Source organism: Megalops cyprinoides, chromosome 17 (genome assembly GCF_013368585.1).
Source record: "Megalops cyprinoides isolate fMegCyp1 chromosome 17, fMegCyp1.pri, whole genome shotgun sequence".
In the NCBI taxonomy this organism is placed as follows: Eukaryota; Metazoa; Chordata; class Actinopteri; order Elopiformes; family Megalopidae; genus Megalops; species Megalops cyprinoides.
The window spans coordinates 9,441,892-9,469,167 of record NC_050599.1 but is presented as its reverse complement, the minus strand read 5'-3'; the positions used below and the strand labels follow the sequence as shown (position 1 = coordinate 9,469,167).

Below are 27,276 nucleotides of genomic sequence, written 5' to 3'. Positions count from 1 at the left end.
CATAACACTGCAGATAAGAGTACTGCTCCATATGTGGCCTGATTACTTCAACTCCAATCCGGCTGAACGCAAAGAAAGACTTCATATTACTGCCCTGCAGTGGAAACCCAGAGGGAATCTCATGTAGCACTAATAAAAGGCCCTATTTCAATAGGGCTAGTAAATATTTTTTATCAGGAAAATGATGGTTTTAGTCATGAATATTAAAATTATAGAATTATTACTTTTTTCAAAGCATCAGCCCATTAACATTTGCAGGAGGAAATTATTTGCCTGATGCCTACTGGATGTCTTCAGCTCTAATCAGACAATTACGGTCACACATCAGAGAAAGCCAATTAATTACGGGATTTAAACATGTAACATTTAAAATAAATTAGCACTCTCAGTCTTTAAACTACCCTCGTAATTGCACAAGGTGTAAAATGGTGAGGCTTTTAGCCAAATATCAACATATAAAGAAGTCTCACTTGAGCCACTGAAATCACTGAAGATCCCTTCAGACAGATTACATGTACACCACAAACCACTAGCCATTCTGCAACTACTGACACAACATGGAAAATGTCACGCTAGTACAGGAAGGCAAGGACATGCCATGTGAGCTCATAAAGTGTCTGTGGTTCAACAAGGTCAGAATGGATGATGTTCCGAAGCCTTCAGGTTTTTGTAAAGAAGGGGTTTATTAACACCAATTTCATAAAACAGATCATATCTAACTGTTCCCTGTACCTGATACAAGACTGATTTGCTTCCTTTTTCTAATTTGTGTCGTGTTCCAAATTGCCATTGTGAAACAGCAAATAATTGCAATAGCTATAGTAAATAACCACTGGAAAAAAAATGAAGACATGTCGTTTTGTGTGGGTGAGAATAGCAAGGGATTATTACGCAAGATTAGTGTAGACCGATGAAAATGCAGACTGAATTCCCTCACTGGAACAGCTCACAGTCTGTCTGTGGCAGCCACATAAAGAACACCTCACACAATGTCTCCTGATGCCCCCCTCCCCTACACACACACAAATCCTGCGAGCTGCAGACGGTCAGGCCCGTTCCGACGTGACCACAGCCGCGTGCACGGTGGCTGGCTCTGCTCCGCACTGTGTGATCTCCATGGCAACCACGCTGCGGACTCTCGTCTCGCTGACCGGCCAGCTGATGCCCGAGCGGTTCTGCGTGACGTATTCTTTTTTCTCCTGGTCAGGAAATGGAGACCGTTGTGCTTGTCAGTGCCATGGATTACACTGGAAAGTAAGAGCTCTTCTGCTCACTGTAAAGAAATGTATCAAAGTGGGAGGATTGCTGATAACAAAAGATTTCAACAGGGCTTTTTCCGTTATAAATAAAACCATGGACCCTGCTTTTACCTAAGCCCTCAGGTAGTTTACACACTGAGTCATGTACTACTATTTGACTCCTGAGTAGCAGACTACTGCATGAATCTAAATTCTTATATCACTGCATGAATCTAATGTCACAGAAAACTGACTGAATATAGAGTTATAGAGAATATGGCATGAGTCAAGAATAGAATAGTCATAGAATACCATATAAATCTGCAGAGCTTCGGGGGTAATTGAGGGTAGAGGGTGGCCATAGGGAAGATAGCTCATTACTCAAAATCTGGACTTGTCGTGGGCTGTCAAAATGACAGATTGGAGCCCCCTGGTTTATTGATCGCCTGGTTTAACCTGCTGTTCAAGATTTGAATAAAAAGTTATTTTATTTTTATTTTTTTTTGCTCAACTGCTTGCAAACTGTTTGTTTGGACATACCAAGCATTTCTCAGTAATGTTTCTAAGTCAATTTATTACTGACTGATTAGAATGGCCAACTTTAAAAGAATGTTAAGTTCCTTTTAGAAAAAAAAAATATGTTCAATAATAATATTTTTTCAGAGAAAGACTGTTTGCCGCATTTACAAACTAAAATGTGGCCGATACATTTAGAGAACCATCTATGTGGTTACTGTATTTGACACCTGGGTGAAATCCACCCAGCTCGAATTCCCAAATCCACAGAGCTCTCTCTGAATGACATGGTCACTGTCTGTATTTCCTCAAAAGATCCCAATCCACAGTGTTGTCGAGGCATGATGTGGTCACTGTACACACATTCTCAAAAGACACAAATCCACAGCACTCTCCCGGCATGATGTAGCTACTGCCTGTGCATTGTCAAGCACATGCTGCATGCCGGAACGCATGCCCAGTGTTTCTGACCACAGATATTCTGTTTACTGAACAGATACCCAACTCAGTGTGAAAATACTCACACTTTTCATTGTAAACTGCATTTGCCATTGCAGAAAAGTGTTTTCATTTACCGCTACATTGTGAATATTATGGCAAAAGATGCTAAATCCATAGCTAGCACACCAGAGCAGACACTGCCGCAGCCTCTTATAACCAAGATGAACATACTTGACACCGAGGTATGGAGGACGGATGGAACACAGAGCTGACAGTCTCTGTCAGCTAATGGTCTCTGTGATCACGCAGAACTCAGACACCGCATGCACATGCTCTGCCTCTCCTGATGCTGGCAGAGGGTTCCGGAACATGGGCCCGGTCATCATTACTCAGAATAACATTCATTGCTGCCCTGTTTCTCTCTGTTTTTCTCCCTCTCGTTACTGCTGACACACCTTATCTCATCACCGCCGCCTTCTCCAACGGGAGCGATTCTCAGCGGGCCATCGAGACATTACTCCCATTACTCCTCAGAAAGGTCATTAAGCAGTGCGAATTGGTTCTGTTTAAATCCTCTCACTGGGATATCTTAGACAGTGGTGAGGCGGCATTTGCATCTGGGGTGAGACCAACGATGAACGATGTTGATGCTCCTCCAGGCACATAAACTAGCCAGGGGAAGGAGCCAACAGCTACAGCCATCAGCCGAAAATTTCGGAAGACTGTCTGTGTGGAATCCGAGCCAGGTCTTGGACTTAGTAAAATCTGTGCTCATATTCTCATGAATTTTTAACCAGTTCTGTTGTTGCCAACGGATAAGGGTTTCCTGATAAAGTGTGAGGCCTGCAGTCTGGTCATCCTGCTAGCAGGAGGCGGACATATTGGGATTCACTCATTCGTGTGGACACAGCAATCAGGCTGCCTGCCAGCAGAGAGGTGTGGTTATGGCCCGTGGCTCTGAGCACATAACCAGGAGGTTGCTAGTTCAGCTCTTATCTAGGACCCCGTTTCTGTATCTTTCAGCTTAAGTGCCCACTCTGGCTGGAATGTTCCGGTAAAATACCCGTGATGCAAGTGGGTTCAACTCTTTTGCAAGTGACTCAGCATAAAAGCCATCTGCAGGATTAATAATGCAGAGAGGCAGAGGGGCCTAAATGGACAAAGCACTTCATTAGTTCAGTCCTGTTTGCAGTCGGAGTGCCTCTGCAGAAAAATGAAGCCCTAGCACTCACAGGTGTTTTATGTCTTCTGTGCCCGTACCACATGTGTCCGCTGTGGCAGGACACATTTGGTTGGGTTTTACAGTCCTACCCTCCCCCTGCAAAAGTAATGTAGAAAAACAATAAAAATATTTAAATCATGATTTCGCCCACACATACAGATGGTTGTCCAAGACATGGCTCAAACTAAAACGAACATTTTAAATTCAGCACATAAGCATAAGGACAGTAGGAAGAAGGCGTTCAAACGCCTACACGAAGCCACCCTCTTAGAAACACCTTGACTCGCACATATGTACAGAGTTCAAGGTTCAACTTTGGAAGTGTGCAATGAATAATTCAGTGCACATGAGTGTGACAATTTAGACACCAGATGCCCATTTTTGCGATGTTTTGTGTTATGGAATAAGGTATGGAACCATTTATACATTTAGCCCCTCATCAGCAGAATTAAATGGACAATCCATATATTATAGTTATTTTTAATTGCTCGCACAGCATAACTTTTTATGATCCCTGGCTTTGAGAGTTATTTACTCCATCACTGGTTTTCCAACAAAAGGGCAAATGGTAATCACATCTCTTTAAAGTACTGACTGACACAATTGGATATTCATCAGACCTAATAACAGAGACAGCACTACACTGTAACTAAGTTATTGTTCTGTCAAGGCCTTCCACATTCTGAGGAACTTAGAGCTCTGATGAAGGCATTCATTTACTTCCCAAATCAACATCATCATCTCAGTTTATGTTCCATGCCAAAGGTGAACTCTGGTGAAAATCTACACTTTCACTTATTATATAAACAAAACTTGCATGGACAAAATACCTAATATCCACAATAAAGAGGCCAGTACTGAGGTGCAGCAGAAGCTACAGAGTGAGGTACCTTATACCTCTGAACGGCATATCTGCAGGTCAAAGCAACTGCACTATGATGCTGAACTTTCAAGTGTGTACTTGTATACTTCTACACACTATATACTTGTATACCCCTCATGATATGTCAATGCATGCACTGTCTACGGAACCGACTTTCTGCTAAATGAATCCACTGTTAATGCCAGACACATCAGCTTCTGTTACACTGATACATTATATCACATGTCTGCATTTACAGATGTTGACTGGGATCCTCTCTTAAAATGAATTTGGCTGCCTGCCCCCTGGCAGCTGGACTGCTCTGTTTAGGAATGACGCGTCCCTGTAGCAGGGCACGTGGGGGAATCAGGCAGGATTTGGGGTAATGTGATGCAGAGAAGAGGGCACTGCAGTGACATGCAAGCTCTGGGAAAAAAAGCCCGGGGCATGTTGGAGGGAGGCGGGGCCTCTCAGCCTCATCCTAGCGCGGTCCAGACAATGCAGAGAGACAACTACAATCCACCTCCCCCAGACCAAGGCTGGTCGGCAAACAAGGCCAGAGGAAGCCCCAGAACAGCTTGCCCATCCACCTCCCTTCCCCAGCCAGCTTCAGGATTGCACTCAAATTCACTCCGGTGTACAACATCCAGGAAGTCACCGCACTCAAAGCTCTAAACAAGGCAATGGGTAGAATTTTAGTAGCTTCATGTAGCAAAACCAGCACTGAAATACACACCACCGTCCACCATCTAACACTGTAATGTGCTCATGCATCTTCCACCTGGCCAGGCCCAGATTTATGTATCATGACACCTACAATTTAAACCCAGGCAAGAGGTATTCTAATTACATTACATTACTGGCATTTAGCAGATGCTCTTACCCAGAGAGATTCACATAGGTGACAATTTTTTACATGTTACCCATTCATATGGCTGGATATTTACTGAGGCAATTCTGGGTTAAGTACTTTGCCCAAGGGTACAACAACAGTGCCCCAGCGGGGAACTGAACCGGCTGAATCTTTCAGTTACGAGCCCTGCTCCTTACCACTATGTTACACTGCCACAGTTCATATGGGTGTGTGGCTTATCTCTCAGGGAAACTGCTCTTTATGACAGCTTCTGGCAAAAGAATTAGGATGAATTAATAAAAGTGTCCAGGATTAGAGCAGAACGATCTTAAATATCACATGTCAGAATGGAAAGCCATTTCAAGCAGAAAAATTGGAGCGCATAATCTTTTAACTGGATGGTAATAGGAATTATGTCTTATCTCAGAGCTTTTCAGTGTCAATCTGTCACACACGGAAGTGACACCACAATGACTACTCCGCCACTGCCTATTTCCTGAAACTAAGACAATGAAACACTGAAACATTAAAATCTTTAATAATTTGGCCCTGCACTGTGATAAAAATCTGCGATGAGTACATACAATATGTGCTTCCACTACTTTTCTGGATGAATCATTCAACCTCCCAGCTGCAAGCTTCTGGTGGTATATTTGGTTTCCTTTGTTAATTTTTTTTATTTGTTGAGGACTATGCACAATATTTAACATGAGTTAAAAACACAAAACCACGTAACATATAACAGCCACAATACAAACAATGATGTGTGCACTTCAAGAGCATTTGTGGAGAGCAGTGCTGTGTACAAAAGAAAGAATGAAAAGATGGTTTGACATATTGACCATATTACATTACTGGCCTTTAGCAAATGCTCTTATACAGACTGACTTACAATGGGTACAGTTTTTTTACAATGTTATCCATTTATACAGCGGAATATTCACTGAGGCAATTCTGGGTTAAGTACCTTGCCCAGTATGGCAGCAGTGCCCCAGCAGGGAATCGAACCTTTCAGTTACGGTTCCTGCTCCGTAACCACAATGTTACACTGCTGCCTCCAAAAGTGACAGTTGGTACTACTCAGCTTTTCAATGCTCTACATTTTTGTTATTGCATTACGCCGTAAGAGAAGCTATAATTTTGCACATTTCGTATTAATTAGCATTCTTGTACAGAAAAGAATTATTATGTCAGAAGTGGGATTTGAACCCACGCCTCCAGGGGAGACTGCGACCTGAACGCAGCGCCTTAGACCGCTCGGCCATCCTGACAAGATGTATGCAGTGAAAACCATATGCGTGTAGGTAAAATAACTTCTGTATAGTTGGTATTATTAACAACTGATGATCACCTATGGAACTACAAATGTGATTCAAACTAGTAGACAGTATCAGTATCAGACATTGCAGACCCTCACCTCATTGGTGCACCTCATTTCTACCCAGGCTCCCCCTAGTGGTCAATTCAGGATATTCACAAAGCCTGACTCGTCATGCCAGCTAGAGCCTGGTGGTCCTTCCGCATGTTCACGCCTTTGTGAGGTGTTTGTCACGCCCACAAATCATGTTCTAAAATAGGTCACTAGGGTAAAATGAGGCTTCTGAGATGTAAATGCTAACATACATCTCCTTTTACCTACAATAATCCATTAACCTTCAACATTTTGTGACTGAAAGCCTTTTGGGATCAGTAACTAGCTAAATGAGTAATTGTTCCCTGCCTGTTATTCATCACTATCATAATTTTTAATATATCTTTTGTGCTGTGGACAAATGTGCGTTTACTATAGCTAGCTAAATCACTCTATCATCAGTAGCTTATTGCCTGTGACACTCATGATACCAAATTTATACCCATAGAAAATTTATATTGAGAACCACTAATGTAGCCAGACATGAACTGATTTTTATACAGTAAAATTCATTGAGGGTGGAGTACAGCATCACAGAGGCTCAAATTCTCCATTTCTTCGTGTGAAAATCTGGAATGAAGCTCATGGTGTCTCTGGCTCCCTTTGGAGATAGAGTTGCAGACAGACAGCCTTGCAGACTGGGCCCGTCTGACTCTGTCTGGCCTGGCACAGTTACACAGAGAATATTAACAGGGACAGCCAGAGGACACCCGGCTGCAAAGGAGAGACTAGGTCAGGCTAACACTGCAGATTCACACACGCTAACAGCCGTATTCATCACCATCGCTTGTTGGCTTATAGTACAGTCAAACATGTCTGCTGACCACCATGGATCTCAATGGGAATGATGGCACATAGCCTGGAGTATAGCTGACTGTCAGCTAAGGGGAGCAAGTTGAATTGGCTCCGGTTTACCTCTCATATAGGTGACCTACATCTAAGGCATGGTGGTGAAATCTCAGGCACCACGACATTCCTCTGCAGCCTCACTGCCAGGTGTGTGCAGTCACGGAACACCAAGGTGTTCACCTGTTGTCCCCTGCCTCAGCTCATAGTGCTCAGCTCAGCATTCCAAACCTGATTGGCGCTGAAAGTGTTCTGATTCGCTGCCTCATCATAAATATTCATGAGCGGGCGTGGTCGCACAGAGCATCTGCAGCAGGCGTAGCAGTGAGGACAGCCTCCGGCTAAAACTCGTTCTCTACTGCCTGAGCTGATTCTCCTGCTTTTCACCATTACTCTGATGACTCACTTAAACACATCAGTACAGTAGTGTCCTCATACCTGATAATCGGTGGTATTTTAAAACTGACACGTGCTTCAATATAAAAATAACCACAAAGTACATCTACTAGTTCATTTTGCAATTAGCCAGCTAATCACTTGACAATATTTAATGAAGTAGCGGTTTCATAATGTTAAGTCTACTAGAGAGGCCTACATAATGAAACAATTTCCCTTAACAACCAAGAAGCCATTTATTTATGTCTTAACTGAAACCTATGATGTAGGTTAAGCACAAAGTTAACAAAATAATGACAAAAACTTAATGTCGTTTAGCTGATCTACAGCTCTACTGAACAGACCCCTTTCATGCCGCTGACTTCCAGGGAGAGGTCTCTGTCCAGGTTTCACTCCGGCAGCTGTCTCTGCTTGATTACAGCGCAGTACTCCAATGAAGAATAATTGGCCTTATTCTAAAATAGCAGCTAATGAGTGTCCCGCACAAGCCCTTACCCGAGGGGTTCGCCTGTCGAGTGTTTCACTCGCAGCTGTGAGCAGGGCGTGTGTGCGTGTCACTGTGTGTGCCTTTGTGCAGCTGTGGGCTTGTATGTGTGGCGCGTGCCTGTGTGTGTGTGTGTGTGTGTGTGTGTGTGTGTGTATGTGTGTGTGTGTATGTATTCCTTTGTGCGACTGTGGTGCGTGTATGCATATGTATGTGTGTGTCCGTGCATGTCTGTGTGTGAGTGTGTGCGTGTGTATCTTTGTGTGGCTATGGGTTTGTAAGTGTGGTGCATGTACGTGTGTGTGTGTCTGTGTGTGCGTGTATGTGTGTGTGTGTGTGTGTGTGTGCGTGTGTGTGGGTGGGGGGATTGGTCAGGAGTGTCAGTGTTGCACAGATGAGACCTCCTGAAGAAAGGGAGCATTAATGGCAGTCTGGGTGTTGCCAGGAAGGGGGGGGGGGGGGGGGGGGAAGCACATCTTGTAACCTTGGCAACACACACAGATTCCTATCAGCAGCTCTATGCCCACCCCAATTTTTCCCATGATCTCGTAACAGCAGTCAGCAGTCCCCACCCACCCACCCACATACACACACAGAGCCTCCTGTGTGCCATACTACACATTCTGAATCTATCACCACCAGTGCGTTAGCTGCAGCCAAACCTACCGTTCTACTACATCTTATTCTCTCTCGAATGCTGAGTGCATTCCAGAGGGAAACTCAGTCCAGGCACACTCTCTCTGCACTTTCTCTTCAACTGTAGGTAACAAATCTGAACACATGTTACATTTATTAGTTCTTTTATATTCTTACACATGGTTTCACATGTTTGTTTAAATGTTGTTGAAATGTTAAAATGATGGTGTAAAACTCACAAAAATAATTATAATCCTTGCTTAAGTTCGTCACTCAAGCTAAAGGACACGCTGCCATAGTAGTTGGACTGAATGCCCCCTCAGTCACTCTCCTTCCCTGCAAAAGCAATTTCCACGTTCATTTATGTTCACACTCCAGTTAAAGAGCCACCTTTGCATATGAAAACGATAATTATTTGACAATTTATTAGATAAATGCTCTTATCCAGAGTGACAGAAGGCTCATATGGCACATTAAATGAATGCAATACCAAAATAACAATGAAACAGGACATAAGGGCATTAAAGACGAAGTCACATTAAATATGCGTCAAGCTGAAATACAGTGCTAAAATGAAAACATAAAACATAGTACCCAATATTGTACTTAAGAGCAACAGACCTACAGCATCATGTAGAACCCAACAATGACCCACAAAACAAACTTAAATCATAGTCTTTACACAGTACCACATAACAACCATGTTAACTCACATATTCACCATGACTGACAGGGCTGCATTACATTGTGATTACAGAGTGAAGTCCAAAGGGGTTTGCAGATAACAGCAGGCATTAGGTCTCAGGGGGTCGCAGTACTGAGAGCTCACTGCAGCTGGCCCAGATGAGAGACATCCAGCCCTCATGCTGGCCTAAAACAGGTCACCTGCTACACTAACACCTCCATCTGTAACAAGAGGGAAACACCGGCTTAAATTCATGAGTCGAAGTTACGGACAAAGAATGAAACATGAGGATTAACTAGCCCACCCGAAAATTCAAAGTGGCTGCTGTCCAGGGTTCTGATATCTTACTGTGAGGAAAAATCCTGCTTGTATTTCTGTTTGATACAGTGACATCACACTGGCAATACTGCAACACTGCATACAGTGTATCTGGTCTGGGCCTGGAGAATCACACACACCCTGTGGTCATGGATGAAAAATTCCTGTATGTCTTTACCGCTCTATGACATGCACCAAATATATCTTGCTATGAGAGCCATGTAAGTACATGTGAATGAAACAGTCTGTCAAATGGTGGTAATAACAATAATAATAGTCAGCCTCAACCACGTGCAATTTAAGAAACAGCACCTTTACTGACATGACCGCCTGAATGAAGAGCAAAATTGTACCACATTCCTTTTAACTGCTAATGGGGCAGCAGTGTAGCATAGTGGTTAGATGCAGGGCTTGTAACTAAAAGTCTGCAGGTTTAATTCCCTGCTGGGGTACTGCTGCTGTACCCTTGGCCAAGGTACTTAACCCACAATTGCCTCAGTAATTATCCAGCTGTATAAATGGATAACATGTAAAAATTGTAACATAGGCAAGTCACTCTGGATAACAGCATCTGCTAAATGACAATAACGTAATGTAATCGGTGTGTAGAAAATGATACTGTGAAATTATGAAACAGCCGTTACTTCTATAAAACGATAAGTACAATTTCTTCCTTTGAGCAGACTGATACTCCTGGAAAAAAGATGACATGCAAGAACACAAGATGTTAATTGGACATGATCTGTTTGGCTGCTTTGGCCAAAGGTGAAATAACAGCCACAATCCTATGGGAAGAGCGTAAGCGATCTGTCTCATCAGCTTTCCCTCTTAGGCCAAGTTAAGAACGTTACTAGTAGTTTCCACTTCTAAATGAATTCATAACATTTTTGAGAGGATGAGAAAAATACCATAGTTGTGCTATATATAACTGCCAGATGACAGCTCTTTTCAGTGAGTTTTTAATCTATTTTAATATCCTCCTCTACAAAGGAAAGCAGACAGGAAACAAAAAGATAAGGCCCAACAAGAAACAAGTAACTGTTAACTGGTGTTTTACAAAATTCCCTAGTGATGGTTCTATCTGAATATGCGGTTCTGGGGTGAACATAATGGCAAGTACAGATGTTTTTTTATGCCAGAGGCACAAATTAAACAATCAATCAATCAATCAATTAATCAAGTAAATAAACATAATTGCCAATTAAGCCATACAAGTTTATTGCCTTCTCGGATACCACCAAAAAGAATGACAACGATAACGCATGCTGGCATTTACTGCCCATGCTGTAGATTTAATGGTAATAAATTACAATGAGTCTCTCGTGGCAGCCATTACATGGGAAGAGGAGGCACTGTGTGTGGGCGTGGCTAAATGCACCCAGGGGAATCATGGTCTAGCTGATGGGAGGAGGTGGTTCACAGGGAGGGCCTTGAGGCAGGAGCACACATTGTCATGCAGTGTGCATGAATCTTAATTTAGGGACCAATATGTAAGCAGGTGGTGAGAGGGACTGTAAATAATTTCATTAGGGAAGTCAGACAGTGCTGCATAAACTCTAATACAGCCACACTGGATAAGACGATTCAGGGTCGTGATTAATTCATGATCGAAAACATCGGGATGCTTTCTGAGGAAACCGAGGAGATGATAATAATGGCATTCAGATAACTGCAGTGACACAAAGACTTACAGGAGCTGGAGTCTGAAATGATCATACGGTGAATAACCCTTTCTCGACAGCACAAAGCAAACTCGTCCCGACCTTCTCCTTTTTCTTAAAAAGAATATTTACATATGCAAGCACTGAGAGACATCAGCAGTACAGATGGCCTTTCATGGATGAATGGTGCATACATTTCAAATTTAAACCAACATCTTACATAATTCTGAAAGCGTTTTCCACTTCTCTAAGCATCCACTTGACTGGCAGTTTCCTCCCCCTCTCTATTGTAGAGAGCACAGCACAACCACAGAGACAGGCTGATGCTGGATGCATAAACCAGAGGCAAATTTTGGGTTGGTGCTTAAGTTTGGATTGATCTCAAAGCTGGAGTTGAGGTTGAGGTTGAGGTTAGAATTAGGTACGATTAGGAATGTCATACATGCAAACTTGATCTTTTTGGACCAAATTGTTTTATTTATTTATTTATTTTTTCGACAGAACTGCTTGTCTGTAGCCAGAGCTCTCTCACAGAGACAGGTTCACCCTCAGATGAAATAATCTTTTGCTAATGCTCAGTGATGCACCCCAGTCCCACCGTGTCCCGCCCACACAGCCTGTCCTCCCGCCGGCCAATGAGGAAGCAGAGGACAGAGAGGCATCCGCTCACGAACGCGTGGGTGTCTGATTTCACTGGCAAATCTCCCGTGCAGCACGAGCCCTCCGCCTCCTGTGTCTGCAACGTACTCCCTTAGTCTAGCAAGGCAAAGACTCCCTTAGCACCTCTACTCTCACCTCTATTCTCCTGGCACTGTCATTTAATTGGGAAGGCAACAGAGCAACGCTCCAAACCACAGCAATATGAACAGAATGCATCACAACAGGTCCAGCTCTAGCATTACTGTATCTATTATTTACACCAATTTTATTAGCTGTGATGGTATGGTTGTTAAAGGACTAAGTTTGGAAAGCTGCAGGTTAGAATCCAGGATGAAGCACAGCTACTGAAACCTTGAGCAAGGTTATTAACCTAAAATACTTCTATAAACAACCAGCTGTGTAGACAAACAGCAACTTCACACTAAGCATCTAAAATGTAATTGCACAATTGCCTTTTTTTTACAAGTACTGAATTTCATCACTTACAGTGGAAGATACTGAATTTTAGACAACAGAAGCGAGCAAATCATTACACCCTAAAAGAAGCCAAGGCTTTCTGCTCCCTATGTAATGGCACAGCAAGGCTTTCTGCTCCCTATGTAATGGCACAGCAAACAGTATATCTATTTATGGCTATGGCCATCTCTTCGAAATTAAGGTTACATCTGGGGCGGAATGATGACTCATAAACTCATGCATAAATTTATCAGTAACCGCAAGGGCCTCTGTAATGTCAAATGATTCCTGAACTTGTGCACTGCGCATGGCAGAGCTTCCGGGGTTCGCTGACACTGTGTCTGCTGGCTCGTCACCTCTCCTTTCAGTAACGGGGCTCTGCTGGTGGGGAACATATGGAGTTCCATGCTTCTCAGTGTCACTGCATCATTCCTGTGTGTGTGTGTGTGAGTGTGTGTGTGTATGGGGGGAGGGGTCTCCTGCTGGTTTCTCTCAATGAGGATGGAGCAGCACAGTTGTGTCTCTGTTGGTCTCCCCATGAGAGCAGTGGTCTCAAACAGGGAAAAGGTCAGGCTCTTCCTCCTCTCAGTCATCTTTTCCTCATGACAGTCTGTCAATGGTGACTCTAGAGAAAGAACCCCTTTTTTGCAGGGTTAAAGCAAATGTAAGGATTTTCTGACACATCGCAGCATTTTATTTATTTTTTAATTTTTCCAAACATTTTGGTGTTCTGAGTATTTCCTGACTTTATGCAGCCTTTAAACTAGGGATGGGAAAGTGAAGTTTTATGAATGCCAATGCTATGAAGTTATTACGTGCTATTAGTAACTCCACAAAGTGTATAATTACATCATAAAAGTGAGCAGTTGACAGAACATGGTACCTTCACCTATTATAAGGTTCATATAGCCTCACTCCCCCATCATGACTTTAAACCCCATATGTAATAATGTAACATAATTGTTTAACTGTTGGTAATTGTAATTGATGTGTGTGTGAAGCCAGCCATTGGTTAACTGACCACACCTCCCCAATCAGATACACATTAAATACCAGTGTGTGGCTGCTTTTAGGGACTCTTTTGTGAGCAGCTTGTGGTGTTTGTGTTTATTTGTTCCTTCTATTCTGCTGTTTTGTGAGAAGCATTGGCCAGCTTCCTCACACTGTGAAATTATGCATTCTGATGAGTCCTTTAGGTAGGTATTTTAATCGTGAAATTTTCCAGCTAATCCCATCTAAATTAAATACATCAAATTCTAAGTCAAAGGACTACCATCACATCCAAAGCTAAAACAACAAGCATACTTGATTCTTATTTTGCTTGTCTCCTAAAACATTCACTCCATCACAGAAGCAGTATTTAGTACATTCCCCTCGAATATTGGACAGTTACTTTAATTTTCAACTCAGTATAATCTTTTTTTTTATATTAAGGTGTCCTCAGAATAATCTTTGGAATAATATTTTGAAATAATTGGAACATCCTTTAAACAATATCCCCTTCTTGAATAGAGTGTGGTGCGAGTCAGCCAACAGGATTTGAACAAAACAGTTCTATTCTGTTTTTCCACTGGGGCTAAATTAAAATAACTGAAACAGAAATAAATAAAAGGAACAACTCTAAAATAAGAATGCACCACTCCAAATAATCATTTTTTTGTATGATTACACAAATGCTGAAAGTAGTTTACATAATCTCTCTGTCCCCAGGTGAAATGAGGGCTCTTCTGAAGACAAAATTCTGGGGAAAGAATGCTTTCCCTTTATAATTTGGACATTAATACAGTGTTGCCAGGGCACATTCCCTACAGACTGTCACAAAAATGTGCAGAAAGGAAGGGAGAACATTTTGAAATATTAAGAATTAGAAACATGTGTTATCCCAGAGGGACTGGGGGTGCCGAAGAAACTGGCACAGCAGGACTCCACTTCCCACAAAGCTGTGCATTTTGCCCAGGTTTGATCAGGTGATGCTCTAAAACAGGAAGAGCCACAGTTCCTGTGAGAGCTCCTGTCTGTTGTCTTTACTTCTGCTTCTGAGTTTATAAATTGACTTGCTTTGCCCTTGGCTTTCTTGCATTTAGTTTGATTCTGATAGTTCAATATGACGTCAGAACTTATATTGGATATTAAGTTTAAATCCAGTTTTGCTGTGTTGTAAAGAACCCCTAGGTACATCACGCTTGATGAATGCTACACGGGATTTACCAAATACTATCTGCTTCCTGAGGCTGTTTGTATATGACATAAAGCTGATCTTGGGATCTTTGTTTGGGTAGATGGCACGCAGAAAAATCGCGTGTTACAAGAGGGAAGATGGTTTGGGAAAAAGGAAAATCTTTGATTTAAGGCTGTGCAAAGAACAGTACAAACTATCATGTCACATTGACAGTTGGTTTGAAAATAAATCTGTCGCAGATTTGCTATTCCTTTGCTCTGAATATGGACAAGAATAACACAAAGAGTGCTGACTGAAAAAGTTTCCCATGCAGTGCTCACAACTTGTGTCTAAATTCACCGTCTAACTTCACTAGACTGTTGCAATGGAGTTTGTATCTACAGAAATCCAATGAGAAATGCTGACTGGGGAGCAGCGCATTATTGGAATCACCAAAATTCGACTGGACAATCTTGCCCCGAGGATCAGTTCATGTGAGTTTCAGCACCGGTGGCGGGGACAGCACCCCCGTCCAGACAGAAACGTCAGACGGGGCGGGCGCTACGCTGGCATTCTCCCAGTGCACCGTCACACAGCGAGCAAGGACACAGACAGGCCCAGAGGTTCATAACCCACGGCACTGACATGTCTGGGATCCTGCCCAAACGGCTTAGATTTGTTCAACTCCTTACCAATAATAAAAATGCTATTTGAACTAATAGTGCTGCCATGGTGTGTCCGTATGAACCTATGAACTTTCTGCTTCTGTAAGCTCATTGGTTCAATATTAGACTTAGTAACTATCACAGTATACTGTACATGATGGCAGCTTGGTGTGGTGATAATGGTACTGGCCTTGTAACCCTGAGATCTGCTGGTGTCAGTTCCTAAATATGGAGCTGTCAATGTCCCTTTCAGAAAGGTTCAGTATTGCTGTATTGCTTCAGAAAACACAACAAACTGTATGCTATATAAATCTACTGGAACAAAGCAGTCTGCCAAAGCATGACTTCATTCACCTCATGATGTCCATTGAAATGAAAAAAAAATATATTTTCATGAAATATTTCTGTACACATATATTGTGCACCATCCAGGAATGTCTGACTCTAATACGATGATAATTTTTAGTCTCAGAATTACAAAAGAATGGATGAAATGCATTTGCTGTTCTAAAGAACACTTTCCTGTCATTTAATTGAGAATTTTTGTTCCGCAAACATGGAATAAAATGCATTTGACTGCACAGTGATTTTACACGTTCCTTTGTTAAACAGAATGACCCACGTTAATTATCTGAACGTCACTGTGGGGATTCGGGAAGCTAAATAGGCTACAACGCTGGCGTGCTGTCTACATTCTTAACCAACCTCAAGCATAAAATAACAATTTGCCTCAGATTAATTACTTTCGAGTGTCTTTGTGATTGCCACTATGGGCTACGAAGTGCCACCTCAGGCCTAGACGCCTTGCTGGTTCACATTCGTTTCCTCTCTCCTTCCATCTTCCCTGTCCCCTTCCTGCTCTTCACAATCTTCCTTCTGCCTTTAAGACAGAGCACTCTGCAGAATGCACAATGTCTCATCTGCTTCTCTTGGGTTTAGGACTATTGTAAGACTCAAGATGCCAATGTTTTTCGTCTGAAAAAGGTTTTTTTCTTTCCCTTGCCATGTCAACTGGCATCATCCACTTTACTAAATTGCACAATTTATTCTCAAAATACTTTACATACTAAGTGCTTCAGTAATTAGCCTAAGCTAAGATACTCACTGTGTTCATATACTAAATGGCTTTTTCACGGATTATTACACTTGACTGAATATTGTTCAGATATGAATGAGCCCAAACTTATTTTTATACGCAGATTGGCTAATACAAGTGCAGAATTTAAATGGCAGCAATGTAGGCATTATTCTGTCTTTGTGTTTTTGATTGCTACACATACTGTATTTGAAGGAGTATGATCAACATCAACATTGTTCCATTTTTTGGAGAGACCCTTTATATTATATATAAATAATATATGTGTGTGTGCCTGTGTATGACTTAGCTTGCCTTTCTTGGTATTATGTAAGTATATGCAACATACTACTTTTATATAAAGATGAGGTGACCATCCACCTATTCATGAAACTCCCATATGTCAGGTGTCATTGTTACACTCTAAACTGAACAGAGCTCTGTGCAGTGTGACAAATCCAACACTGGGGGACTTTTCTGTACACTTAAATCCAATTTCACACGCAGCCAGCTGCATTCTTCTGCTCTTCACTCTAAAAAAGTGTTTGACTTAATCCAGCTCACCATCTGCATCTCAGCGTCAGACTGCAAACTGGACCGGCCCCAACGCTGGACCTTCTAAAACCTGCACGCTTAAATCAAACCGCAACTCTCTCCTTCAAAAGTGTGGAAAACCTTCCGAACGTCTGCACAGAGGGGAAAAAAGTCATACTGATTTTCACGCCGAGCAACCTAAAACGAACATCAAAGATAGGAAAAAAAGAACCATTTTAGAGGAAAATTTCACGCCGGTGCGGTGAATGTCAGGTTATTTAAGGGTTGAGGATGTGGGTGAAATGGCATGACTTTTATTATTAGGGGCAAATCCTTTTGAATAAAGTAAACAATAAAAGGGCTGCAGAAAAATAAATAAATCAAAGATTATCACTGAGAGACAGAAGTCATCAAATGCAAGATGTCCGGTAGAATGGCGATGAGGAAAACATGATGGAATCGCAACACGACGTCTGAGCACAGTGGAGAGGGAGACGCGTCAGATCAGAGCCGTGAACAAGGACACACGTCAAGGAGCAGTCTGGAGGGTCAGCAGCCTGCAGACAGAATTACCAGACTGTGTGACTTCTCCTCCCCACTTTCTTTCAGCGCAGTCCCCGCGTCCAGGGGCCTTGGGCTGTTTATGGTATTAGGAGAACATCAAAGCCCCGACACATAGGTCGGAACACGCCGCGTCTCCTATCTGGGTAACAGAAGTCGTGCAGTACTCTTCAGCGATAGGTGGGAATGGGAAGGAAGTGAGAGGTTCTGAACGCTGTTCACTGAACATGCTGAATCCTGAACACTCCGCTGAATGCTGAACATGTTGAGTTACATCCACTGTAACTACAACTGTTCATACAAAACGTGATCTGTGACACCATCGCCAACAAATCTTTTAACAAGAGAGCGATACAGAATACAATTTGACTGGCTGAATGATTTGATATGTTTGGAGAAACGGGACAAGAACATCCTCCTCTGTTCTATAAATCTTGAAAAGACATGCCTGCTGAATCGATATGAAAAGGCCAATAGCTTAGCATCTCACACTTAATAGGACAGTAAAATCCAATTTTGTCAAGTCCAAGCAACGTCAGCAATTGTAAACCAGAGACAATGGGCTGACAACTTCATTCTACTGCTAATCAAGAGAGATGTCCCCGGAAACTTCGAACACTGGCATGCTGAAAAATAAAGAATTCCCACACAGCGGTGAGATTTGGCAAGTGCCAAGGACCCAACCCACTGTGAAAGCATTTCATCATCAAGCAGCCAACAATCCCACAATGCAACGGGGACACCAGGTGTCAGTTGGCCCCGGTGAGGGTCGCGGTGGGGCAGCGCGTCAACCGGGGCCCTGTGTTAAGCGGCCATTGTTCCCAAACACAATGGCGCCAGTGAAAACAGGCCGTCTCTGCAGCCCAACGGTTTCCATGGAAACCAACAATAATCTGTCACAGTCTCTGTGCTCGCCACAGAAGGAAGGAGAGAGCGAGAGAGAGAGAGAGAGAGAGAGAGAGAGAGAGAGAGAGAGAGAGAGAGATGGGGAATGAGACAGATGGACATGAAGAGACAATGCTCCTTAAGTCACCAGCAGCCACACACAGTCCCTGCGCGGATAGCCCCTTCATTGTGACCGAGACACAACCCTGTTCTTCTCTCAATTATCTCACCGAGGGACGAGGTCATGACTCACACCCGAGTGTCCACGCATGGAGCTCTCACGCTCCTCTTTCCGCATCTGTGAGAGCCACTACAGGGCCCCTGCTGGCAGCACCCCCCTGTGCTGCCTCATTAGCCCCATTAAAGAGTATCTTGGTGTTTGGTTACTCATTAATGGCTGTCTAACAGCTGTCGAAATACAAATAATGCACATTATAAAAACAAAAAATAAATTGCCACCCAGAGGAAAGAAGAACCTTTTTTGTGTGTATGGGGCTGGGGCAGCAGGTTCTGCTAATGCAGCGTTTCTTGCACACATTCTCATCAGGCTGATTCATTTCAGGGCTCTTTGGTGTAAAACGCAGGGAAGCAGGAGTATACCTCACCATCAGTGTGCTGTACAGTGTATTGTTGATTTCAAGCCATTTACGTTAATGACACACTGTGGGTTTCGAGGCAACACAGTCTCAGTGCGACACATAATTTCCGTCATTTGTCATCTCTTTACCATGCAATTCTTTCATTACTGCTTCAGTGTCACACCATATGCTCAGCCTATATGAGTCTTCATGCCATAAAAGGATCTCAAACGAGTCCTGCCTCTACAGTTTAACAGAGTTATAGTACCAGACATCCCAGTGTGAAAACACAACATCACATAGCGTGTGACTGATGCAGAAAGATGGCTGTGTACAGACTGATAGAGAAAGAAGAGGAGAATGTCAAAAACGGGTGGGGCACGTGTCTAAGATGACTAAGCAGATATTACATTGTAACTACAGCTCTATTTGTACGAAAATAACAAATCACCTGAAGACACACAGCAGCCGCTTCTGCAGACAGCATGTGAACGTCACCGCAACAAAGAGGTGCAGTCATCATTCGGGATATTTTTATTCTGTAAACAGGAGAGCTATGAAAAACAATGGGTGGCACACACAAGGTCCTAGCCTGTGGTAGCTCATCACCAGGAGAGCAAATGTAAAACACCCACTACCACAAAAATCCTGTGGTCAAACCACGTGAAAAGCGGCTCTTTGGCCTTCACAGCAATTCATTTTTAATTGATCACAAAAGTTAAGAGTTTAAGAAATTAAAGTTAAAATGTCTACATTCAATGATTTACTTGAAACACATGCAAATGTCAACCTGTCTGCTTTGGCCTAAACCTCTTTTCTGAGTTTCTGAGTATTCAGATTGGCAAGAGAGGCTAAATGTAACTTTCCACTGGTTCACTCAGGGAGCAGGGCAGGGTTATAAGAGGCTGGGGGGCGGGGGGGGGGGGGGGGCGTTGCCAGGGCAGCAAGGTGAAAGTGGTGTACTGCTGGAGACTGGAGAGGGTGGCAGATGGTGGGTTTCCGTAGCACTCCCCGCTGGACCTGGGAAACCTCCGGAAAAGGATCGATTTCCTTTTGTGTCTCCGCCATCCCCCCCACCCGTTGCCCAACCAGGGTCTCATGACCCCATTGTTGGGAGCTGTTAAAAGCAGAGAAGGGTGGTTGGGGGTGGTGGGGGGCAGGGGGCTGTGGGAGTCTCATCTCTCAATCAGCAGGGTAGAAAGTTCAGTCAATCTGGCCCCTCTTAGATCTCTGGGTTTGCTAAGTGCCCAAAGACATAAGAGATGCAAAGGATTCTGACACAATAATCAATCCTGCTGAGACACAGCCTTGCACCAAATGCAGAAAATCTCTGGAGGGTGCTGGCATATCCCCCCTTACTCCTGCCTCAGAGCATTTTAAGTTTTCTCCTTCCATGGTGATTTGCTTCACATTTGGGCTGTGTGTGCGTCTTTACCAAAATCCACACAGCCCTGGCAGCAGTGCTCTCCCTCTGTACACTAGTTTTCCATGATGTGGTCTGGGCAGTGCTTTCAAATTCTTCCCATAATCCCGCATGCATGGGCCATGACTTTTCAGTTTCAGTTTGCCCGCGCAAAGAGTAGGGATCAAAGCGGAGAAAAAAAAACACCTCCCAGCAAAATGTACCCCTAGCACAGATCCACAAAACCAATCCTTCTGACCGAGGGGAAACAAGAGAGCCATGTTTTCCATACCACCACAGATGGCGGTCAGTTTTGAATGGATATCTGAGCTTTTGGGTTTTCCTCTTACAATTATTTCATATGTGTTTTCCCCTGGCAAATATTACAGAGCAAACATTTTCATCTTGGAGTCCAAGCGTAATCAACACGGGAGCCACGTACTCTGTATGGGCACACCCAGTTGTGCCATTTCCTGCTTTGTTGGAAGTTTGCCATTTCAAAAAAACCGAGGAGCGAAATGATAACATGCTATCGGATCAGGATCAGAAGGGAATGACCTTTAATGTCTGCCCAGAATGACCACATAGCTGCACACAAACAGTCTGAACTTCCAAAGCTGAAACCTGAAGCACCCATTACAAATTTTCCAAAAGACCTCACTCTGACACATACTGGAGCAGTGCTGGCAAGAGCCCCCCGATCCAAACTTCCAGCGCTCCATATAAATCCGTCAAGGCGGCTGTCTGCTTTGTTTCCCAAGGGCCCCGGCGGAAGCAGATTGAGCTGGAAGCGGAGTGTTCCGCAGGCCCCGGGATGCATTAATTAAACCAGCTCTGCTAGGCATGTCCAATTCAGAATGCAGAATTGGGCTCCGATCCAGAGAATGCCTTTGTGAGTCTGTGGGTCCGCATCTCCGAAGCCACACCCACTAGAGGCGCTGGTAGCCAATCCCCTTCGACAGCTGTGGCCTGGATTCCACATATGCATATGTTCACACGGGGGCCCATGCTGGTTCACTGAGTCGAATGCACATCTAACGTTATCCGCTGTGCAGCATTGTCCCTGAGACAAAAATGGCCCTGCTTCAGTTCCACAAGTAAAACTCAGCTCAAACAGGGAAAACACTGGGAAACATTTCAAACTGATGCTGATGTAAAGTGAAGCACAGAGGACAGAGAGTTTGAAAAATACTTCAAACTCTAACTATGAAGTGGAAGTCCTGCCAGCAACATGGCTAAGGAGGTGGGACAGCTGACTTGAGTTGACCGTTTGGCTCTGGCCAAGGGGCGGAGCAGCACACGATTGACATCTTGCCAAAGACGAGCAGACTCCCCGTGATGATCCCTCTGCTTTAACAACCGCACACCACAGTACAACCAAGCAGCGCTGTTCAGCAGAGCGTGCCGCTCTTCACACAAACATTTCACGGCCCCGACAGGACCTTCATAACAATCCTGTCAGAAAATGATGCTACAAGCTTGTTTTTGATCTTCCATTCCTGCTTCCGACACCACAGCAATGAAACAATGACGTTCAACGTTGCACTTCGCTTCAACTTTCATTACCTCTGTAATGTATACACTCGTAATATCAGAAGGGTCTGATTTGATCACGTAATTATAGCAACTCACACAAAGGACAGGTTCACACACTTCTTCCCCTGGAGTTTCAGGGGAGGCCGGGTTTGCGGGGCGTGCCGGCACACGCGCTCGTACCTTGGTGCCGCTGTAGAAGTCGTCCACGGTGGTGGCGTTCATGAAGCTCTGCTGCAGGTGCGTGCTGGTGTCGATGCCGCCCGGGATGACCAGCTTGCCCGTGGCGTCGATGACCTTGGCACCGCCTGGGATCATCAGCTCGCGCCCCACCTGCTGGATGATCCCGTTCTCGATGTACACGTCCGCCTCGTGGGTGAAGTCATCGTTCACCACCTTCCCGCCCTTGATCAGGATCCGCATCGTCGCCGCGTTCGCCGCCATCGTCCTGGGGTGGAAAACACACACACACACACACATACACACACACACACACATGCACATACACACACAGACACACACACACACACAAAGAGAGAGAGAGAGACACACACACACACACACACACACACACACAGAATAAGGATGTGCACTCTACAGCTGCCAAGATTGAATATTTCAATAATAAACTCTATAAATCAATCTACAGTTGTTTCTGTGACTCACAGCAAAGATATCAGTATTGAAAACATCTATCGTATTATTTTATGCAGGGTTATTGGGCATCTCCATCATCAATATTGTATAACATATAAGAAACATGAAACTCATTACTTAACCAGCATCTAAACAGACTCAAGCAATTCACTGGTGGATGTAGTCATGCAGTAAGAGACCAAGTGTATTAATGATTAAGTAATGAAATGATAAATAAGGGGTTCATACATGTTGTGTACTAATGGGCTAGTCTGCTGACACAAATACTTGAAATCACACGTTGCAAAACCATTCACTGTTCTGGATGGCCTGTTAATTTATCGATCATGGTTAAATAGTCATGAAGAAAGGTACTGTGTCCTTCCAGAAACCAGACTGTTGACCACAGGTTACTAGGTCACAGAATCTAATCTATATGAAACCTATACTGAAACTGCATGAGGTTCCTTACCAACAAATAACACATTTGAAGCACAAGTTCAGAAACAAAAAAAAATTGTAAGTGCTTTTAGAGTGCATATTTAATGTCTTGCAGCAAAGTGCAAGACACTCAATTATTTAGAGACTTTAAAAAAAATTAAGTGGAGCAGGGATTCATTTGTCTGCTTTGACCTAACCAAAATAATATCACATGCCTAAATACAGATGCCTTAATGTCAATCAAATCATATCAAATTATGTCAGATCAAATCATATCAGATCAGATCAAATTTTGTCTGTTATAGGTTTCAACTACATTTTGTACTGCACTAATACAAAGTAAAGTGATATAGCAATTCAGAGTCTTCAGTCAGACTCACTTTTAATGAACTCCACATAAGGCACTACAAGACTGCAAAATACCTAAGCAAAATCTACAACACAGATTAAAACTATGTAATTATTGCTGAATTCAATGTTTGTTTTCTTGTCTTAGTTGAGGAATTCTGCCTGCAGAAAGGGCCACTTTTCTGCATTCAATTACAGTATACAAGTTTACAAGAAGTCAGAGGTCAAACTATACAATATAAACTCAATGTTCAAGGAACATTTACATCCACGGGTCACGACAGTAGAGATGAACAGAACTTTCCTATGGCCCAATCTGTGAGGGATGTGTGGTCAGAAGAGTCAAGTCATTTAATGTGAAATGTTTTCAGAGAAAATGACATTAAAGTAGTTGCTTCAACACACAGCCTGGCAGACTATTAACCTTCATAATGAGTGTTTGCCACTCCATTGCTACACTGGCAGTTATATGAGTAAAGAGGAAAAAACAGGTCTAGAATTGGATCAAAACTTTCACCCATCTGCAAATTATGTTACACCACTTTTTCTACAATTCATATGGCATCTGGTTCCATCCCAAACCCTGTTAAGCAGTAACTTGTGATTAGAAGCTTTTTAAAAGCTACTTGGGTGGTCCCATTAAAATGAAACCCAAGGAGAGATTTCAGTTGGACTCAGTAAGCATGTATACATCATCCATGCATGGGCTAATGACTTGGTGTATATGTGGTATGTCCAATCAGACATCTTACTGGGAGTTCATTTTCTAATTTTTTTGGTAACTTTTCCCATGAGACTTATCTTCTAAGTTCAACTCAGAAGCTAAGCATTGATGTTAAATGTGACTATAAGTGACAATAAGGTAAGCTAAGTATCATTTTTCCAAGAGAAGCAATGGATGACCTTTAATCTGTCTGTTCACCATAATGGTGAGGTGACATCTTTCAATTCAGATGTTTCAGGAATTCCAGATTATTACATAGTAGAGTCAGATGTTCTTACAGTTCTTTGCATTGTGCCCTTACAGCTACTGGGTTTTGTCAGGTTTTAGTATGAATTATGTACTACAGAGATGTACAGGCTCTACAAGGGAAACAGTCATGTGCAAAACTAGTTTACAAAACATACACACACACAAAACATTCAGATTTAGCATATCAGACTGAGGAAATTGAACAGATGCCTGAGTCATCTTTAGCTGTTGGTATTCTCAGTAGACACCATGATTTCAGGAGGCAGGGACTTATTGTAAAAAAATGCTTGCAAAGGGTGTACAAAAAGTGTCTTCTGATCACTGTTGACCATTAAATCAGTGCCTAATGATATTTTTATTTGGGTCAGGAAGGTAGGGTCACTAGTGTTGAACACTTAGCTATGCTCTCAGAGTTTGTTGAATTAAGATGATTTATCCCTGGTTCAAGGATAAAAAGCGGCAGACAGCCAAAGGAAGGCAATGTGTTACATGCTATGAGAGAAAGAGGGTGAAAAAAAACAGCAATTTTGCTCTGTCTGTCATTTTCAGGATTTTGAGGCAATGAGTCACAGGAAACAGCTGTGGAGTCCTCAGCCTCCTCTCCCGCCTGAATAGTCCTCTCAACTACATCAAAGATCCCCTACTGCAAAATAACATATCCCACTAAGCAATCAGACCAAGACTGAAGCAAAGATCCTCTGCTGTGAAAAACACTTTCACTCCAATGGTGGCTCCTTTCAATGATGAATCGCTGAAAACAATACTAGTCTTACACTTTTAGCTAATTGGAAGGTTAATGGACATTGATAAAGAGCAGCCCATTTAGTCCATCTAGGTTCACCATTTCACCAGACTGCATCTCGCAGTATGTCAAGCTCTTTCATGAACAATCCATCCACTTTCTCCTTCCACTAAGACTGCTCATTAACAACTGTCAATTACTAACTGTCTAGGTGAAAAAAAAAACTTCCTAGTATCTGTGCGAAATTTGCCTTTAGCTAATTTCCACCTATGCCCTCTTCTAATAATAACGACAAAGCTTCTGCAATGCACTGTAACAAATTATTAATCATTGAAAACTGAAAAAAATCGACAACAGGAAATTTACCCACCTCCCCCTCCCCACCCCTGTCTCTTTTTCATAATCTGCCTAATTCTGAATTCTGTTTAAATCTTCCAGATTTCAGTGAAACTGAATAAAAAGGAAACCAAAGCACATCGCCATTATTAATTATGACTAAAGCAGAAGATGAATGTAGCTAGGCAGCTACAGTAGCACAGAATAATTCAATTAGAAATGCTTCACAGGCCACAGAGACACCCAGTGCCAGGTACTGTAGAGCGAAAAAACTTCAGACCAAGGCAGCAAGCCTCAGTGCCAAAAATGACAGTGGAAAACATTGAGAGCATTGTGCATTGTCATGGTAACCTCTGATAAAGATGGATCTGAACTGAGACCAGTGGCTATGCCTGCCAATGTAAGGAGCCCTGCAGTAGGGACATTAATCACCTCTATTGAACATAGATGTAAAAAAAAATGTAAATACTGTGGAAGCATAAATGTGGCTACTTGTTCATTTATGTATTAATTAACCAAAACAATGATGCTTTTAATGTTTAAAGTTAAATGAGGCCATAGGGCTGCAAGACCTTCATTCCACTGTCACTGAATATTCATACTGACCATGTCATTATACTCCATTCCAGGGAAAGACCGTTCTCTGGGGCAAGCTACTATATATAACTTACATATAACTGATGTACAGGACACAGCTGGATGTTTCCTGAAGCACTCCAGAATAAGTGTAGAGGCAGAGTGTGAATTCTGTGTAGAGATCAACAGACTGGGGTTTCATTATAGCTGGACATGTTGCTCCTTCATGCCCTGATGCATCCAAAGGGAAAGAGAAGAGCACCAATCGCTTTCCTGTTCTTACACAGGAATGAAGCTCTCAGCTCAGACAATAATCCCCCGTCGGACTCAGAGAATGACAGTGTGCTTTGATGGCAGGGCTAGCTCATCACAGTCTGGGGAAAAAATCCCCAGCAATAAAGAAATCAGAGATTAGCCCACATGCTAAATCCAGATGTGCCAAACAAAATCTTAGAATACAATTTTTGTTCATCCTGGTCACAAGTTTTATAAAGCTCTAAGCTTTTTTTTTTTTTTTACTTTTCTATACTCTCTTCCTTAAAAAGAAAAACAAAACAATGATAAATGCAGTAACAAACTATGAAATTACAGAATAGTCTCTGATTGAAAAAGATATTTTTACATTATCAACACAAAAATGCATTTCAGTTTTGAAAGTATTTTTCTATTCTCTGAATCTCATATTCTCATTCAGGGAATGCACCATTTACAGTCAACAGGCATGACGCATACCCTTTTTGTGTCATCTAGGCACATATGACTACGATTGGCTAGAAATGAATGAATAGTTTATGTGGAATTACAAAGTGTCGACAGTTGGAAATGGAAATCTTTCACTGGCGTTGGAATTTAAGTGCTTTACGTCCCTGAAAACCCCAGTTTGCCACATATGCTCAGTTTACACCCAGGGATGTAGTGATTATACCTAATGGGCAGGGAAGTGTCAATGGGAACAGCTTGGCAGCACTAATTTCTAGCCTAACTGGAGGGCCCAGCCTTTTAGCAATGTTGCAATGTCTAGAATGCCATACCAATTAGTCATTAGCATCCATTGTCGAGCAATGCCATCAAAACCATTCATGGCACTGACAATCACCATAAAGGGACTGTTTGTTTCCCCATATTGGATATACTACAAGTGCAGTGGA

The 27,276-nt window shown here is 42.7% G+C and overlaps 1 protein-coding gene and 1 non-coding gene across 2 annotated transcripts in view; both read right to left on the bottom strand.

Annotated features, from left to right (window-relative positions):
• Positions 1–27,276, bottom strand: part of dpysl5b (dihydropyrimidinase like 5b) — a 45,320-nt gene that overhangs the window by 11,738 nt on the left and 6,306 nt on the right. Inside the window, exon 2 of the mRNA XM_036549572.1 lies at positions 22,260–22,524. Coding sequence (XP_036405465.1) covers positions 22,260–22,520 — 261 coding nt within the window. The 5' untranslated portion in view covers positions 22,521–22,524. The remainder of the gene's footprint in view (positions 1–22,259; positions 22,525–27,276) is intronic.
• On the bottom strand, positions 6,321–6,403 carry trnal-cag. The gene has a single exon. It is a non-coding gene; the product is annotated as a tRNA-Leu (tRNA).